At 44.0% G+C, this 16,459-nt stretch overlaps 1 protein-coding gene across 7 annotated transcripts in view; it reads right to left on the minus strand.

Moving 5' to 3' along the window:
* Positions 1 to 16,459, minus strand: part of LOC308577825 (zinc finger protein 711-like) — an 85,015-nt gene that overhangs the window by 8,740 nt on the left and 59,816 nt on the right. For 6 of the 7 annotated variants that reach the window (XM_081178211.1, XM_081178209.1, XM_081178214.1 and 3 more), the window contains 2 exons: positions 5,775 to 5,933; positions 1,676 to 1,822 (listed from right to left, as the gene is read on the minus strand). The exons of the other annotated variant lie outside the window; for it this stretch is intronic. In XM_081178211.1, coding sequence (XP_081034337.1) covers positions 1,676 to 1,822; positions 5,775 to 5,933 — 306 coding nt within the window. The remainder of the gene's footprint in view (positions 1 to 1,675; positions 1,823 to 5,774; positions 5,934 to 16,459) is intronic. 7 annotated transcript variants of the gene reach the window in all.

The raw sequence follows: 16,459 nt of genomic DNA on the forward strand, positions 1-16,459 counted from the left end.
TGGTTCCTCAGCACACAAGATTGACCTAAATATGCTCGTCTTTTGAATTTATTCACAACATAATATAGCTGCATCATAGAGTTCTAAGAATGTAACAACACCACCTATTTCTATAGCATTTGGAGTGATCAAATAACTTCACATACGTAACCAAGTAATCTTTACACCAGCTATGTAATATCATTTTTTCAATTTTGCAGATTGAGGGAATGAGTGGCTTGCCTACAAATACTAACCAACTAAGTCATACTTGGGAGTAGACTTATTAAAATTAATGAACATGAGTAACTTAGAAGTATTGTCTCTGTAGTAAAATTTCAACCAGGAACAAAACATGCATCTGTGCATGGCTTAGACATTAATTTGTTGTTTTTAAAAAGTACAGATTTTTTTTAAAAAGCAAACACTAACAAAAGAGTGGGTTTGGTGATGTTTCTTTATATTATTAAGATGTACAACGGTATAAACAAATTTTGAATACTGAATAAAAATGCAGTGTAATCCTAACCTGTAGTTCTGGCTGGAGGCATTTGGAAGGGGCAGGGGTGCCTCAAAAGCCCCTAAGAGCAGGCCCATGAACTATTCCAGGCTGAAAATGGTGAAATGATTCCTTCATTGGCTTTAATTGGTGTGGGGGGGGGGGTAATAAAAACCCACAGATCTGCAAGGTTTGTTTCTCAGACAACCTACTCCTTTTCAACTTCCCACCCTGGACAGCATGAAGAGGTAGATTGTCTGCCACTTCACTCTACACCCCACCTTGGATTGCTCTGCCCACTAATAAAATTGTACCACATTGCAGAAAAATTACAAATTTGCAAGTGAGAAATTATTGGCATTTATGTATCACGAGTACAATCCTGTGTGCGTTTACTCTGATGTAAGTCTCACTGTCTTCCATGGGGCTTATTCCTTAAAATAGTGTTTACCTGCTTACCTTGGAGTAAACCCTGTTGAACTCAATGAGACATTGTCTTTTGAGTAGACATGTACAGAATTTCACTGCTAATCTATGAATAAAAAATGTAAAATTAATTAATGAAGGGCTTATGTATATGTGCTCTATGTATAGGATGTCTTATTTTTATGTTACGGTAACGTGTTGACATTAAACCTGACAGTGCTGTAGTTCATAAAATCACTTCAGAACGTCCAAAAGGCATAAATAAATAAGAAAAAGTGAATGTTGACAATCACCTACTTTGATGATCTACATTCATGGGCATAAGTCTAACAAACGGAGAAATATCTAGTTATTTTCAGACATTCACAAAATGCCTCTGGGATTGTCAGCATCCCCATGTAAATGCCAGCTGCCGTAACATTACTGAAATTCACTTAAACATAAAATAAATAATACACACTGCACAGATATAAGTGTGCTACCAATAGCAGCTAGGCAACTGTCCATCTACATACTGGATCACAAGTCTGTGATGTGGCAATATAGTGTAAACAATAGGACACTCATGACTAGGTTTGCTATGACCTCTCCATATGGGCTTTGCACATAGCTTGAGGAGATTGGATGTGTTAGGATCTCTATCCTCATTTGAAGTATAAAATGATCAGTTATCAATATATGGATAAAATCAATTTACTTTCATAGTAATTGTAGGGGGAAGAGAAAAATGACAAGATTACTCTCTTAGCAACACAAAAATAAAATTCTTACTAATATCTTCATCCTCCTGAGAGGAATCCTTAACAGCCATATAAAGCATCTTCTCTCGCTGTACTCTGCCAACACCTCCTTGCTCTAGAACTCCAGCTACAGAATGCCCATTATGAAAGTCACTCTCTGTTACAATTTCTGTTCCACCTTGAAGAGAATAATTAATTTTCATTTAATAACATTTTAAAAGAAACGGCAAGATGTTTCATTTCTCTCCTGTGTGCTTGGTGAAATAAGACAACAAAAGTCACTAGGGGAAAAGATAGCTTGATGGGACAGCATTATAATTTGTAAGTAGCATGACAAATTGCCATGGCCTGGGCATATGGCAGGCATGAACTAACTTAGAAGAGCCTTTACAAGGGCGTGGGGAGAGACGTTAGTTCTGAAAGTGGAGTGAGATAACTGAGGAAGAAGCAGGGGTTGACTGAAGCTATCTGGAATCTACGGGCACAGCTTTCATAGTATTGTTATGTTATTTAATTGTTTTTGATTGTCTTATGAAAAACAATACAAGAGGTTTAACAGGAGACCATTTCAAGGAAGTATTTTACACAATGTAGACAGCAGCCCTGGTGGGATCCACTTGAGTGAAGGGCAAGGGCCACCCCCAGCATTGCCTTTGGGGGGGGGGCTTGCCCTAAGTGTTTGTAAGTGTTTTAAAATGTTTTTTTTTTATTCCTATGCTTGACTTTTAAAATTTGTTTTGCTTGGCTTTGTTGTTGCTGTTAATGTGTGGGAAGGAGGAAGAGAAATACATGTCTGTGAAGAGGGGACTTGGGGAGAGCAAGGCCCCCCCCCAATCATAGTAGTTCTGGACAGGGGGAGGTATGGTGTAAGAGGTGGCATAGGCCGGGGAAGGGGCACATGACACAGGCAGTTAGTAACTGTGCCATATGCCAACCCCTCCTCCAAACTGGGGAAATTGTGGTTTTCTTATCAGAAAGCTCTCAAATCTGCGGCTGCTGCTGTTGAATGCCAGGTTGGCTCTGAATAAGATCTGCCTTATGCATGATCTGATTATGAATGAGCAGGCGAGTCTGGTCTGTATCACTGAGACCTGAGTGGGTGAGCAGGACGGAGTTGGCTGCACCCAGCTGTGCCCACCTGGGTACTCAATGCAGTGTCACGGCAGACTTGAGGATCAGGAAGCGGGAATTGCTGTGGTCTACAGAAATTCTCTCTCTCTCCTGGCTCTCTGTCCAGTTGCGTGGGGAACAATAGTGGTTGTTCCTGGCATTGGGTAATCAGGACAGATTAGGGATTCTGCTGGTTTAGCACAACGCCTTGCTGCCCAGCAGTTTCCCTGACACAGCTGGTCTCAAAAGCAGTGTTGAGGACCCCCAGATTGCTGGTTTTGGGAGACTTCAACATCCATGCCAAGGCAATGGACTCTGGGGTGGCTCAGGACTTCATGGCTGTCATGATGACCATGGGGCTGTCACAACATGTTATCAGCCCAATGCATGTGGAATGCCACACTCTAGACCTTGTTTCCTCAGAAAACAGAGTGATCTAAGAGTGGGGGATACTGACATCAGTCCCTTGTCATGGTCAGATCACGTCCAGTTGAGATTTAGGCTTTCAGCACCTTTTCCCCCTCTGCAGAGGCAAGGGCCCTATGAGGAGAGTCTACCTTTGGAGACTGATGGATCCAATTGACTTCCAGACAGCCTTGGGTTTCCATGCTGATATGACTCCTGTCGAAGCCCTCGCTGAGTTGTGGAATATCCAAATGGCTCAGGCTATTGACTTGATCACCTCTGAGCACGCTCTCCCACTTCATGGACCCCATTTGGTTCCCCGGTATACTCCAGAGCTCAGGGCAATGAGCCCAAGCTGGGAGACGGCTTAAATACAAGTGGAGGAAAACGCCAAACGAATGAAATCAAACACTGGGGAGGGCTCATCATCAAGCCTACTTAGTGGTAGTGAAGACAACAAAGAAGGCATACTTTGCTGCCTCCCTTACATTCTCATTGTGCCATCTGGCAGAGCTTTTCCAGGCAGTGCGGGGCCTTCAATAGTCTGGGCCAAAGGAGCAAGCAGAACTAATGGTAGCTCACAGTGACTTGTTTGCAAAGCATTTTGAGGATAAAGTTGCTTTGATCTGATGGGACTTTGACTCTGCTGTTACAGCAGGTGAATCTCAAGGGGTGTCCAGAGCACTGTCTAGTCTTCTTGTGTTGCATGAGTTTCAGTTGTAAGGTTTGAGGACGTCAACAGCATGCTTGGATCAGTCAGGGTGATGACTTATGCTCTGGATCCTTGCCTCTCTTGGCTGATAGAAACTAGCAGAGAAGGGACATTTGGCTGTGCCAGGAAGGTGACTAATGCCTCCTTGTGAGAGTGGATGGTCCCTGCCTGCTTGAACCACTCCTCAAGAAACCCGCTCTGGATTCGCAAAATCTAAGTAATTACCAGCCAGTTGCCAACATCCCCTTCTTTGAGTGGGTGTTTGCAGAGCAGATCCAGGTACTCTTGGAGGAAACTGATTTTCTAGATCCATTTCAATTGGGGCTTAGGCCCAGTTTTGCCATAGAAACAGCTTTGGTCACCCTGTATGATGACCTCTGTCAGGAGAGAGATGGAAGAAATGTGTCACTGTTCATTCTCCTTGACCTTTTTCAATACCATCAACCATGGTATCCTTCTGGAGCAGCTATCTTGAGTTGGTGTCATGGACGGGCAGGAGCATGAGAGTTGGGGGGATGTGTGGGCAGTCAGGTGAGGTTGAAAATCCAGGTGAAGAGGCCAGTGATTTGTGGGGGTTCCGTGCCACCCATGGGGCAGCTGCCGGAGTGGAGCTAGAGGTGGCCAGAGACCAAGTGAAAGGAGGTGGGGAAAGAGCTGGAGGAAGTATCAGAAGCTGAAGAGCCTGTGACGGGTCCAGAGACAGTTGTGCCTTTGGAATCCCGTCTGTCCCCCAATCTACTGTCTCCACACTTATGGAGAGACTTAAAGCAATGGGAGCAGCTGGAGCTGCCAGTCAAGAGAAGCCATTGGGTACTTGCAGGCACAGCATCAGACTAGTAAGTTTAAGAAAGCAGGAAGGGGAGTGGCTATACTGTTGCTCAAATTGTCCAAGACAGAGAACCGGCCGGAGAGGTAGATTGCCTAGCCAGCTAGTTAGTGTGGAATAGTGTGCATATCCTTGCACCTTAGGAGCTGATGTAACTGAGTGCTTTGCTAATAAAGAAATAAAATTCCAGTCACTTGTCCTCATTGGTCTGGGTGTGTGCAGGACAGATGGGCGACCCTGCTTTGTGGTGGTCCCAGGCCTACTTGGATGGTCATTTCCAGAGGGTGATGCTTGGGGAGAGCTGTGAAGCCTTCAATGTGGGGTTCCTCAGGGTTCGATTTTATCCCTCATGCTGTTTAACATCTACATGAAACCACTGAGTGGGGTCATCCAGTTTTGGAATACGTTGTCAGCAATATGCTGGAGACACACGGCTCTACTTCTTCTTTACACCTTCAGGTATGGAAACGGATGTGCTGGAATGTTGTCTTGCCTCAGGAATGAACTGGATGAGAGCCAACAAACTGAAGCTCCATCCAGGTAAGACTGAGGCACTGTTTGTTGGCGGTGCCCTAGTCCACATGGATGGGAGGTGGCCTGCTCTTGATAGGGTTTAGATCAGGCATAGGCAAACTCGGCCCTCCAGATTTTTTGGGACTACAATTCCCATAATCCCTGAACACTGGTCCTGTTAGCTAGGAATGATGGGAATTGTAGTCCCAAAACATCTGGAGGGCAGAGTTTGCCTATGCCTGGTCTAGATTACTGCTCTTCCCAGAGAGGCTTGCCTGGTTACTTCACTACATATTTTTAGGCAGCAGGCAAAAACGTTATTCTATAATCAGGCCTTTGGTTGATTAAACAATCTATGGCCCTTTACATGTGCTTGTACACAGGAGTTATTGATTTTTGTTGTTCTTATTATGATGATGATCGGTATTTTGTGTTTTCATTTTGGACTGTTATTTTGTAAACCTCCTTGTGATCTTTGGATGAATAGTGGTATATAAAATTAATAAATAATAATAATTTTTGAAAACAGTAGAAACTAGCAATAACAGAAGCTGGGATACATACCTATTTCCACATCATCCTCAGCTTCAGCTTTAAATATGTAAACTTTAATAACTTCAGAACCAAAACCATCATCTTTAGATACGTTTTCATGTGAAACCTCACTGTTGATTTTTAATGGTGTGTTTCCAATATGGTCGAGCTTTCCCCCAACATCATCCACTATAAAAACAAAACAAAACCAGTTAGAAGGAAGCAAGAAGTGTTAGCAATGTTGGTCCATTGTTCTTAGCTCATTTGTGCAAAACCTAATATGACTGGTAATATAAAGCTGGTGCACAGACCAATCACCTTGTTCTTGTTTATTTTGTGAAGATTACACATAATATGAAGAGATTTGTTTTAATTTTTTGTTTTACTGTTTTAACAAGTCAATGTAGTTAATTTCAGCATAAAAACGATGAAGTGCAGTGTGGAAACATTTCTGTTACATTATAATGTCTGATTAAACAACTAAATAAGTCAAGATACTTTGTTTTTGTATTGATACGCTTCCCTCCCCCTTCAAACACAGTTATATAGTATTAAATGGTAGGTTTGTTCATGTTACCAATTTTTTTTTAAAAAAATATCATTGTATGTATTTATCTTTGCAAGATCTTCAAAATACCAAACACTGCTAAGATGAGAATCTCTTTGAAGGGTACAGGAGAATCGCCACTTATGTGGGGGTTCCGGTTTGGGCCGCTGCACATGTCACCAGGATGTGCATGAGTGGGGATTCCCCCATTCCACTCCTGCCTCACCCCCTTTTGGTATGTGTGTCAGCGGGAGAACACATGCTCTTCACACGCAAGTAGGGAAATGCCTGTATAGCATTCCAAAAGATGAAAGGGTAACAGAACAACAGTGTAAAATGTTAGTGAGTCACCCTGTAAGAACCAGGAGAGATGTAACACTTAGAATTTCAGAGATCAGAGCAGGATGGTACATTCAATCCCTGCATCTTACCCTTCCTCATAGTTCAGTTTATGTCAAACTAGATTTAACCATGGATAGGACTGAGGGCTTTTTCTTAACTAGAGAATTGATCAGTATGAGTTGTACAGGTGAAACTCGAAAAATTAGAAGTGCCACAGGCTGATAGCATCCATGCCACGCCGCATTGAGGCAGTAATTGATGCAAAAGGGGCCCAACCAAGTACTGAGTACATATGCATGCTTCTACTTCTCAGAGGTCCAATATTGCTCTATTTGCAGTCCTTGTTTTGCTGATTTCATTTAATATTCTAATTTTCTGAGATTGTTAATTTGGGGTTTTCATCAGCTGTACGCCATTATAACACAATTATAACAAATAAAGGCTTGACATATCTCGCTTTGCATGTCATGAGTATATCTCATATATTAGTTTCACCTTTTAAGTTGAATTATTGAAATAAATGAACTTTTCCACGATAGTCTAATTTTTCGAGTTTCACCTGTATTCAACTAAGTCCTAATCAAAAGCTAGTTATGTCAATTCACTTCAATGGGTCTACTATGAGTAGGACTAGCACTGGGTATCACCCTATATCTTGTTTAAATGTAAACTATGCTTAAGGTTGGTGCCAATACAAGTCCTAACCTTAGTTAGCCTTACAGTGGAGGAGCAGGAGAAGGGAGGGAAGTGTGTGTCATATGAGCCCACTCCTGATCTCTTAACCATGATTTAAGAGATTCAGAACATTACATCTATAATGGGCTTAATTCTGAACTCACAAGCAACCCTTTCACAAAATCAGCAATATCATCTAGTCCAAGTGCTTTAACAAAATTTAGCATAATTTACTTTGTTGGAACTTGGAATTAAATGCCCAAGGTGATACTGCTCTGCATCTGGTCAGCAAGAGGTCAAACTCCTTTGTAGCAATTAATTCTTCCAGGAAATTTTCACATATAATTTCCCAAGTTAAAGAAAACTACATTCAACATATACTAATAATATACAATGCTAATAATATATAATACTTAAACATAATAATGCATATTTGTTTTATGTGTGTTCATATTGCCTGTGCTGGGTGTGTGCTCATTTTGCCTGTGCTGGATGTTATTTAACAATACCTGCTAAAACTGTAGCAGTATTTGGTGTCACTGATGAAACTTGTATTTCAGAAGTTTGTGAATGAGTCAGAACACTGCTGGAGCTATTGAAAACAGAACTAAACAGAACTATATAGAATTAAAATTGCTAAGCACATTAAAAATATTTATATATCAGTACTGCTACTGTTAACCATTGCAAAATTAAGCTTCTGTGACTGACTGGAAGGTGTTTCTTTAAAAATCCATTCCTCCTGCTTATGCAACCTGCATGTGTGCGAGAGCAACCCCATGGCATACAGTAGCCTTCCCCAACTGTTGGTCCCCAGAAGTTGTTGGCCTACAACATCCATCATCCCCAGCCACCATAACCAATGGTCAGGGACAGAATCATAAAACTGTAGAGTCAGAAGGGACCATGAGGGCCATCTAGTCCAACCCCCTGCAATGCAGGAATGTTTTGCCCAACCTGGGACATGAACCCATCCATGACCATGAGATTAAGAGCCTCATGCTCTACTGAGCATCTAACATCTGGGCCCAAGGTTGAGGGAAGTTGGCATAAAGCATAATGAGAGCCCTTTTCTTTTGCTAGCTCACAGAAGGTTACAATACTGATCAGAATACAAATAGCCTGAATGCTGAGAACCTGGAGAAAACCAAATCTACTGGATTAACATTTAGAGAAAAGGCTACATCAGTGTTTCTCAACTGGGGGCCAAATGGCCTCCTGGGGGCCCCCAGAATATTCCAAGGGGGCCACAGGTGAAAATCACATAAATGGGGGGGCACAGCATGAGACTAGGGGGCCACATAGAGAAGTGAGAAGTGAAGAAAACAGAGAAGGGACCGATAAAAGAAAACAGAAAACAGAGAACAGAGAAGTGACCAATAAAAGAAAACAGAGAAGTAGAGTGAACAGAGAAGTGACCATGCTTCCCAGTGGATGGATCGCCACGCAGACTGTGCGGCAATGTCCCTTCGGCTTCCTTCTCCCTCCCACTTCCACCACTGCAAGCACCAAGCTGCCCGCATCTCATTTGTCATGGGCAAGGTGTGTGGCTGCAACAGTGTTAGTGTGTGGGGTGCTGTTTCTTCGTGTAAGTATTGCTGCGAAAGGAGGTACTGCATGTTGATGTATGCAAGAATACTGCATGTAATTGTCAGGTATTTTTAGCTGCTGTGTTTACCATTTTTTTCGCAGTTGCTGTGTTCAGTTGCTTCTCATTGTAAAGATCTATTGGTATGAGGCATAATTTTTCACTTGTCTTTGTTCAGACATTCTAACGCTGTTTTATTTCTGAGAAGTGATCTCAATTTTGTAGTTGCGAACATATATAAAATTAGTCTTCATCTGTATCAGTCAAGTATCTTGGCTACGGATTTATTCTGTCACCACAAGACCACACAATACCTATGTGTTTGATATGTATGATGACACTTTCCAATGAGAATATGTGTCCATGTAAGTTGCAGAAACATTTTTAAACTTCTCATAAAGACAAGTAGGATAAACCACTGGAATATTTTTGAGTGTCGCGAGATAAAATTGAAAATGTTTGTTCAGAAATCTGTTTTAAATGACAAAAGGTTTAATTGCATCTTATGATATATTCAAATTGACAGCCACACACTATAGGGCAATCAAATCCATCCCTTTGAGCAATACATCAGTGTCGAGGCATATTGACAAAATGACAGATGTTGAAAACCGGCTACAGTGGTACCTCGGGATGCTAACGGGATCCGTTCCGGAGCCCCGCTTGCATCCTGAATGGAACGTAAGACGTGATGGCACGTCTGCGCGTGCGCGGTTCGCGTTTTGTCGCTTCCGTGCATGACGTCATTTTGAGCGTCTGCACATGCGCGAGCGGTGAAACCCGGAAGTAACGCACTCCGTTACTTCTGGGTTGCCGTAGAGCGCAACCCAAACGCGCTCAACCTGATTGAACCCGAGGTATGACTGTAGTCTCGTAGTTTAAAGTTCAAAAGCTTGCTTTGCAAATTGATGAATTGTGTTTACCAGGTAACACAGCAATGCTTATGTTAGATATTTGCAAGACAGAGTGTCTGTTTTGACAGCTTTGTGAGGACAATGACAAAGACTTCACATGCTTATTATTGCATACAGAAGTCTGTTGGCTGTCGTTTTGTTGCTTTGTGGGACTCAGCTGTGACATTTTTCAGAGGCAAGAAAATATGACCTCTGTTACCGTATTTTTCGCCCCATAGGACGCACTTTTTCCCCTCCAAAAATGAAGGGGAAATGTGTGTGCGTCCTATGGGGCGAATGCAGGCTTTCGCTGAAGCCTGGAGAGCGAGAGGCATCGGTGCGCACCGACCCCTCTCACTCTCCAGGCTTCAGGAAGCTATCCGCAAGCCTTGCAAGCCCGGTGGGAGTACCCGCGGGCTCACAAGGCTTGCGGGCAGCAGCCTGCAGCCCCCGTGAGTGTCCGCAAGCCTTGTGCGCCCGGCAGGAGGTCCCGCCGGGTGCGCGAGGCTTGGGGCGGCAGCCTGTCGCCCGGAGCACGGGGAGCCCTCCGGAGGGCTCCCCCTGCTTCGGGCGAGTGTCTGCAAGCCTCGCGCGCCCGGCAGGAGGTCCCGCCGGGTGCGCGAGGCTTGGGGCGGCAGCCTGTCGCCCAAAGCACGGGGAGCCCTCCGGAGGGCTCCCCCTGCTTCGGGCAGATGAGCGCAAGGCTTGGGGCGGCAGCCAGGGCTGGGGGGGGAATATTTTTTTTAAAATTCATTCCCCCCCCCCAAAAAAAATGAGGTGCGTCCTATGGGCCGGTGCGCCTTATAGGACGAAAAATACGGTAACTGTGATATATTTTACCTGTTTGATGTCTCTGAAAAGCTCAGTTTGTTGAACAAAGAACTACAGGGCAGGAATTGTGACCTTTTTTCAAGCAAGGAGATTATTACAGGCTTTCTTGGAAAAGTCAAATTGTATACCATTAATTGGATGTCGAGAATTTGCAGTTTTCCTCTTTGGCAGCAGTTAGTGATGAATTGAAAGAGGATGAAATAATTGTGTATGTGAATCATTTGAAGCAGCTTTATAATGATAAGGAAGTTTGTTTGCATGATCTGCTGGACATGGATATTCCGGCCTGGGTAGTTGATCCATTTGCTGTGAATGCTGCTGTCATAGAGCTACAGAGTGACATAGCAGCCAAAGTAAATTTCAGTCAAGAAAAACACCATTTTGGGATAAAGGATACAGTATCTAAAAAGTTTACACAGCTGTCAGAGCTGCTTGAAGATCCTAGCTCACAGAGGATCACGCTAGCCAGCGATCATTAAGTAAAAGTCTTTATTGAATTGCAGTTTCCATTCTCACGCTGCTGCGCGCAACTCTACGTCTAGTAGCTAGATCGGCGAAGCTCCGTCTGAGTCTCCGCCCCTTGTGCACCAACTTAATATCCTAGCCCTGCTCCACCTTTTCCGCCTGACTGTCCTCCTCTGGGTCCCTCTACCCCCCGGGGTTTCTTCCTTCCTGGATTCTTCTGACGCTGACCCGGACCCTCCTGCCTCCTTGCGCCGGGCTTTAGGACCTGGTTCCCTTTCCGGGCTGCTTACTGCGCCGCCTTCCTCTGCATTTGAACTTGGCGCGCGCGCCCAACCTTCCACTTTCCTCTTAACCGTTTCTTCGCTCCCCGATGGAGGTGTGGCCACTCCTGACTCATGCCCTCCCTCCTGTGGTGAGCTGCCAGCGCTTGCCCCCTGGCTCCCTTCTTCTTCCCTGCTCCCTGGCGGTGACGCTGGTCCCGATTTCCAACTGCTCTCCCCTGAGTCCCCTCTGGCTCTATCTTCCTGGGGTGCCCCCCTAGACTCCCCCCTTGCCCTGGCCACTGGTGCTCCTTTCTGTGAATCCTCTGATTCACTGGAAAGACTAGGAGATCTCGGGTCGTCGTCATCACTCATCTTTTCTTCTGCCTCCTCCCCTTCGCTCTCTGTTTCCTCCCTTGGCCTTGCCTCTGCTCCTAAATCCCTGACAACAGCTTTGAGATAAAGCAAAATTGTTTTTCATGTCATTTCCTACTCTGTATTTGGCAGAATGAGGTTTCAGTCATGTGAATTATTTACTCAGCCTAACATGGAATCGCCTTAACGTAACGGACAGAGGTGATCTTCAGTTATCCCTCACAACAATAGAACCAGATGTGAAAAAGCTTGTTTCTGGTCATCAAGCACAAGGGTCACATTGATCAAGAAATACATTTTTATGTAATTGTATTTTGTATAAATTATAAAACATTCTATTTACAAAAAAAAGACATTTAAATAGCTACCTTTCAAGCAGTAGGACAGGGGGGCCACAGGAAGGAAACAAAGTCGGAAGGGGGCCATGGTCGGGAAAAGGTTGAGAAACACTGGGCTACATTATGTCTTTTAGAGATCCCCTCCAATATATGCAGGTAGAAATGATAGTGCCACCACTGCAGAAAAAGTTATTTTTTCAAAAATATAGTGAATAACTCCTTAATTAGGGTTGCCATATTTTGAAGAGCAAAAAAGGGGACACATTTGCCAATTTCTACTTTTTACTACAGATTGCAATTTTTAAAAATCTGTGTGTGATATAGAAATATATATCTACACATACCCCTCTATCTTTCACACCTCTTTCTAATGCTCCCTCGGTCACAAACAAGAATTAACTAACAGACCACTGGATCAGACAATCTTTCACCTTTGCCACATGCAAGAGAATAAAAAAACACCCATAGAATAGACCAACGATTTCAAACAAAGAGAAAAGGACACCACAAAAATCAGGAGAGGTGTATTATCGCCATGCTATCATGCAGAACGAAGGCAGGGAATAATGTAGGGGTTCTGGATCATGTAAACTGGGTGATGTGGTGGAAAGGGGAGGGGAGGAAAAGAAGGAAGGAGGGGGAAAATCGGGAGTCCAATCCGGAGGGAACTACTGCCTCAGCCTTGATCCTCTCCCCTTCCCTCCACTGGATCTCCACTGCAGCCACCACCAGCCTCTCACTGCCTTGCTTGGTCTACTCTCAGTGGCTACTGCTGTGGCGCTGCTCAACCCCTTCTCCGGGACCTCATGTGACCTGCCACAATTTGATACATTAAACACAGTGTGTCTGGTTTCCTGGAGGGGCCCTGAAGCAGACTGGGACTGAAACTGCCTTGGTCGCACTGGTTGATGATCTCCGGCAGGCTAGGGACAAAGGTGAGAGCTGTTTCCTAGTTCTGCTGGATCTCTCAGCGGCGTTCGATACCATCGACCATAGCATCCTTCTGGACCGTCTTGAGGGGCTGGGAGCTGGGGGCACTGTTATACAGTGGTTCCGCTCCTTCCTCCTGGGCCGTGTTCAGAAAGTGGTGGTGGGGGATGAGTGTTCAGACCCCTGGGCTCTCACTTGTGGGGTGCCTCAGGGTTCTGTCCTCTCCCCCATGCTTTTCAACATCTACATGCGGCCGCTGGGAGAGATCATCAGGAGGTTTGGGCTGGGTGTTCATCAGTATGCAGATGATACCCAGCTCTACCTCTCTTTTAAATCAGAACCAGTGAAGGCGGTGAAGGTCCTGTGTGAGTGTCTGGAGGCGGTTGGAGGATGGATGGCGGCTAACAGATTGAGGTTGAATCCTGACAAGACAGAAGTACTGTTTTTGGGTGACAGGAGGCGGGCAGGTGTGGAGGATTCCCTGGTCCTGAATGGGGTAACTGTGCCCCTGAAGGACCAGGTGCGCAGCCTGGGAGTCATTTTGGACTCACAGCTGTCCATGGAGGCACAGGTCAAATCTGTGTCCAGGGCAGCTGTTTACCAGCTCCATCTGGTACGTAGGCTGAGACCCTATCTGCCTGCGGACTGTCTCGCCAGAGTGGTGCATGCTCTGGTTATCTCCCGCTTGGACTACTGCAATGCACTCTACCTTTGAAGGTGACTCGGAAAGTACAACTAATCCAGAATGCGGCAGCTAGACTGGTGACTGGGAGCGGCCGCCGAGACCATATAACACCGGTCTTGAAAGACCTGCATTGGCTCCCAGTACGTTTCCGAGCACAATTCAAAGTGTTGGTGCTGACCTTTAAAGCCCTAAACGGCCTCGGTCCAGTATACCTGAAGGAGCGTCTCCACCCCCATCATTCTGCCCGGACGCTGAGGTCCAGCGCCGAGGGCCTTCTGGCGGTTCCCTCATTGCGAGAAGCAAAGCTACAGGGAACCAGGCAGAGGGCCTTCTCGGTAGTGGCGCCCGCCCTGTGGAACGCCCTTCCAGCAGATGTCAAGGCGATAAACAACTACCTGACATTCAGGAGACATCTTAAGGCAGCCCTGTTCAGGGAAGTTTTTAACGTGTGATATTTTATTGTATTTTTGTTTTTTATGGAAGCCGCCCAGAGTGGCTGGGGAGGCCCAGCCAGATGGGCGGGGTATAAATAATAAATTATTATTATTATTATTATTATTATTATTATTATTATTATTATTATTATTACTGCTTGCTTGGGGCCCACGGCTGTACTTGGGAGCTGATTTGCTAGGAGTACCTGCACCCTGCCAGAGGTGAGCCAGCCATTGCCAAGCTTCCCAAAAGAGGGAACCAGAGTTTTCTCTTGTAGGGGCAACTTCATGGTTACCATATTTGATTTGGGTGCTGCTTTTCTCCTCTTGTTTTTTTTTAAAAAAAACCCAGACATTTTTGCAAATGAAATTTTACCCCTGAAAAAGCAGTGGTGTCTGGGAAAATCTGGACATATGAAAACCCTACCTGAACTACTCACTTAGCAGAGAGCCTGAACCTGTATTAGAACAATAAAGTTTTCTTCTTCTGCAATAGCCATTTGTCTTTGAAATGTAAAGCATTTATTTTTATTTTAAAATTTAATTACACAGATCTGCATAATGTTAACTATACCTACATTGTAGAGGGATAAAAAAGGTAACAACAAATCTATGGACAGTATTAGTGCTAAAAAGCAATGTGTAAATGTTTGTGGATGGAAAATGTAAGAATTTCAGACTATTGATAAACAGCATAGCAGTTACTAAACGCATAAACAGTGAAGAAGTTACTCAATGCAGCAGTCAGAAGATGTGTACTAAAATAATTTTGTCAGAACAAAAAGATGACAAGTAAGTGACATCTTGGCATACAACTGAAGTGAAATGACTATTGAATATTTCTTTTGCTTCCTTCTTTCAAGATTCTGGTTGAAAAATCCTATTTGATGCATAACAGCCCACTTCTGCAAATTCTCATGCATTGGCTTAATTTTAGTCAACAAAAACAATTATGGGAGAGCAAGAATAAGGATCTTTACAAACAATAAAGATATAAATGTATACCATAGGACAAAGAATGTGTTTCAAGGTTCTAGAGATGCTAAATGCACAGGACAAAGTAAAAACAAAATTACAGAAACTTAACTTATTCTTATATAGTGATAACAGAGGCTATTCATACATCATTTTGATATGTCACTAAATAAAGAAATGTAACCAAGTTAACAGGAAGTACCATACAAGATTTGATTTGCTTTTTATACTTTTCATTTATCTTGTTTAAGATAAGAAACAGAAATGCTAATGTCATGAACACGTCTGCCCAAAGTAGAGAAGTACAGCATGAGTTAGCATGCAGTCAGCAACAAAGAGGCTTGCATTTCTCTCAGACAGCTGGAAGCAGTTGGCTGTCAACTTCTCCCCCCCCCCCCTTCTTGACAATGAAAGGAATGCAGATAAGCCATCAACAGAGGGCTGGTTGGAAGCACAGGCAGGCTCCAAGGCAGGAGGGGGAGCATTTCCTAACTGAAGAGGAGGTAGTTAACCCCATGAGTCCAAGGAGTAGACGAATGGGGAAGGTATTAGACAGAAAGCAAACCCAGAAATGTAAGGGTCATCATTCAGGATATTCTGCAGAAGCAGGTCAGAAGGGTCAACTGAATCGTAAGACACGGATGCTTGGCTAGAGCATCAGAGGCTAATTGTTTGCTTTGCAATAAATCTTCAAGCTAATTATGACTTGCATATGCTGTGTTATCAAGATGGCAGCCTGGGCTCCTGACAGCTAACATACAAATAGGCCTGGGTTCTCATATTACAGTAAGCCAAACTATAGCATACCCAGGCTGTACATGTGAGGAGAATCAGAACTTACAGGGTTAAACAGTTCTGTGTGACGTCTCACATTCTGAGGCGTGGTTTTATTCACATATGTGAATCTTTCTTTGTGTGTGTTTTACTTTCGTTTTCAGCTGTCGAGCCAATGAGATGTCCGCTTGATCTCCAGGTTGATTTATGATGTTTTTCTGTACGATAATAAAAACTTCTTAGATAGCAAGAAGCCTGCGTACAGACTTTGATTTATCACCCACACAAGGCACTAACCGCTGCTGCGAAACTCTGCTTGGAACCAGGAAGAAAGCTTAAGGCTCACATTTGGCACAGGGAAGTGTGCCGGACGCCATTACATTCCACAGTACAAACGTAATGACTCCCAGTCAGAAGAGGATACACCCACTTTGCTCTTCCCAAGTCCTTTTAGCACAATACAGTACAGCAACTAAGTTGGACAGAAACCCCAGATGATGAGCTTGCATTTTTTTAAAAAAATGTATTTAGCCCTTCTAGAAAAAAAGTTATGAAGCAAAATGTGTAAGTTCTCTTTGAAGCAATTTCTGTGAAATGAGCCAA

This window comes from Podarcis bocagei (genome assembly GCF_964188305.1).
Source record: "Podarcis bocagei genome assembly, chromosome: W".
Classification (NCBI taxonomy): Eukaryota; Metazoa; Chordata; class Lepidosauria; order Squamata; family Lacertidae; genus Podarcis; species Podarcis bocagei.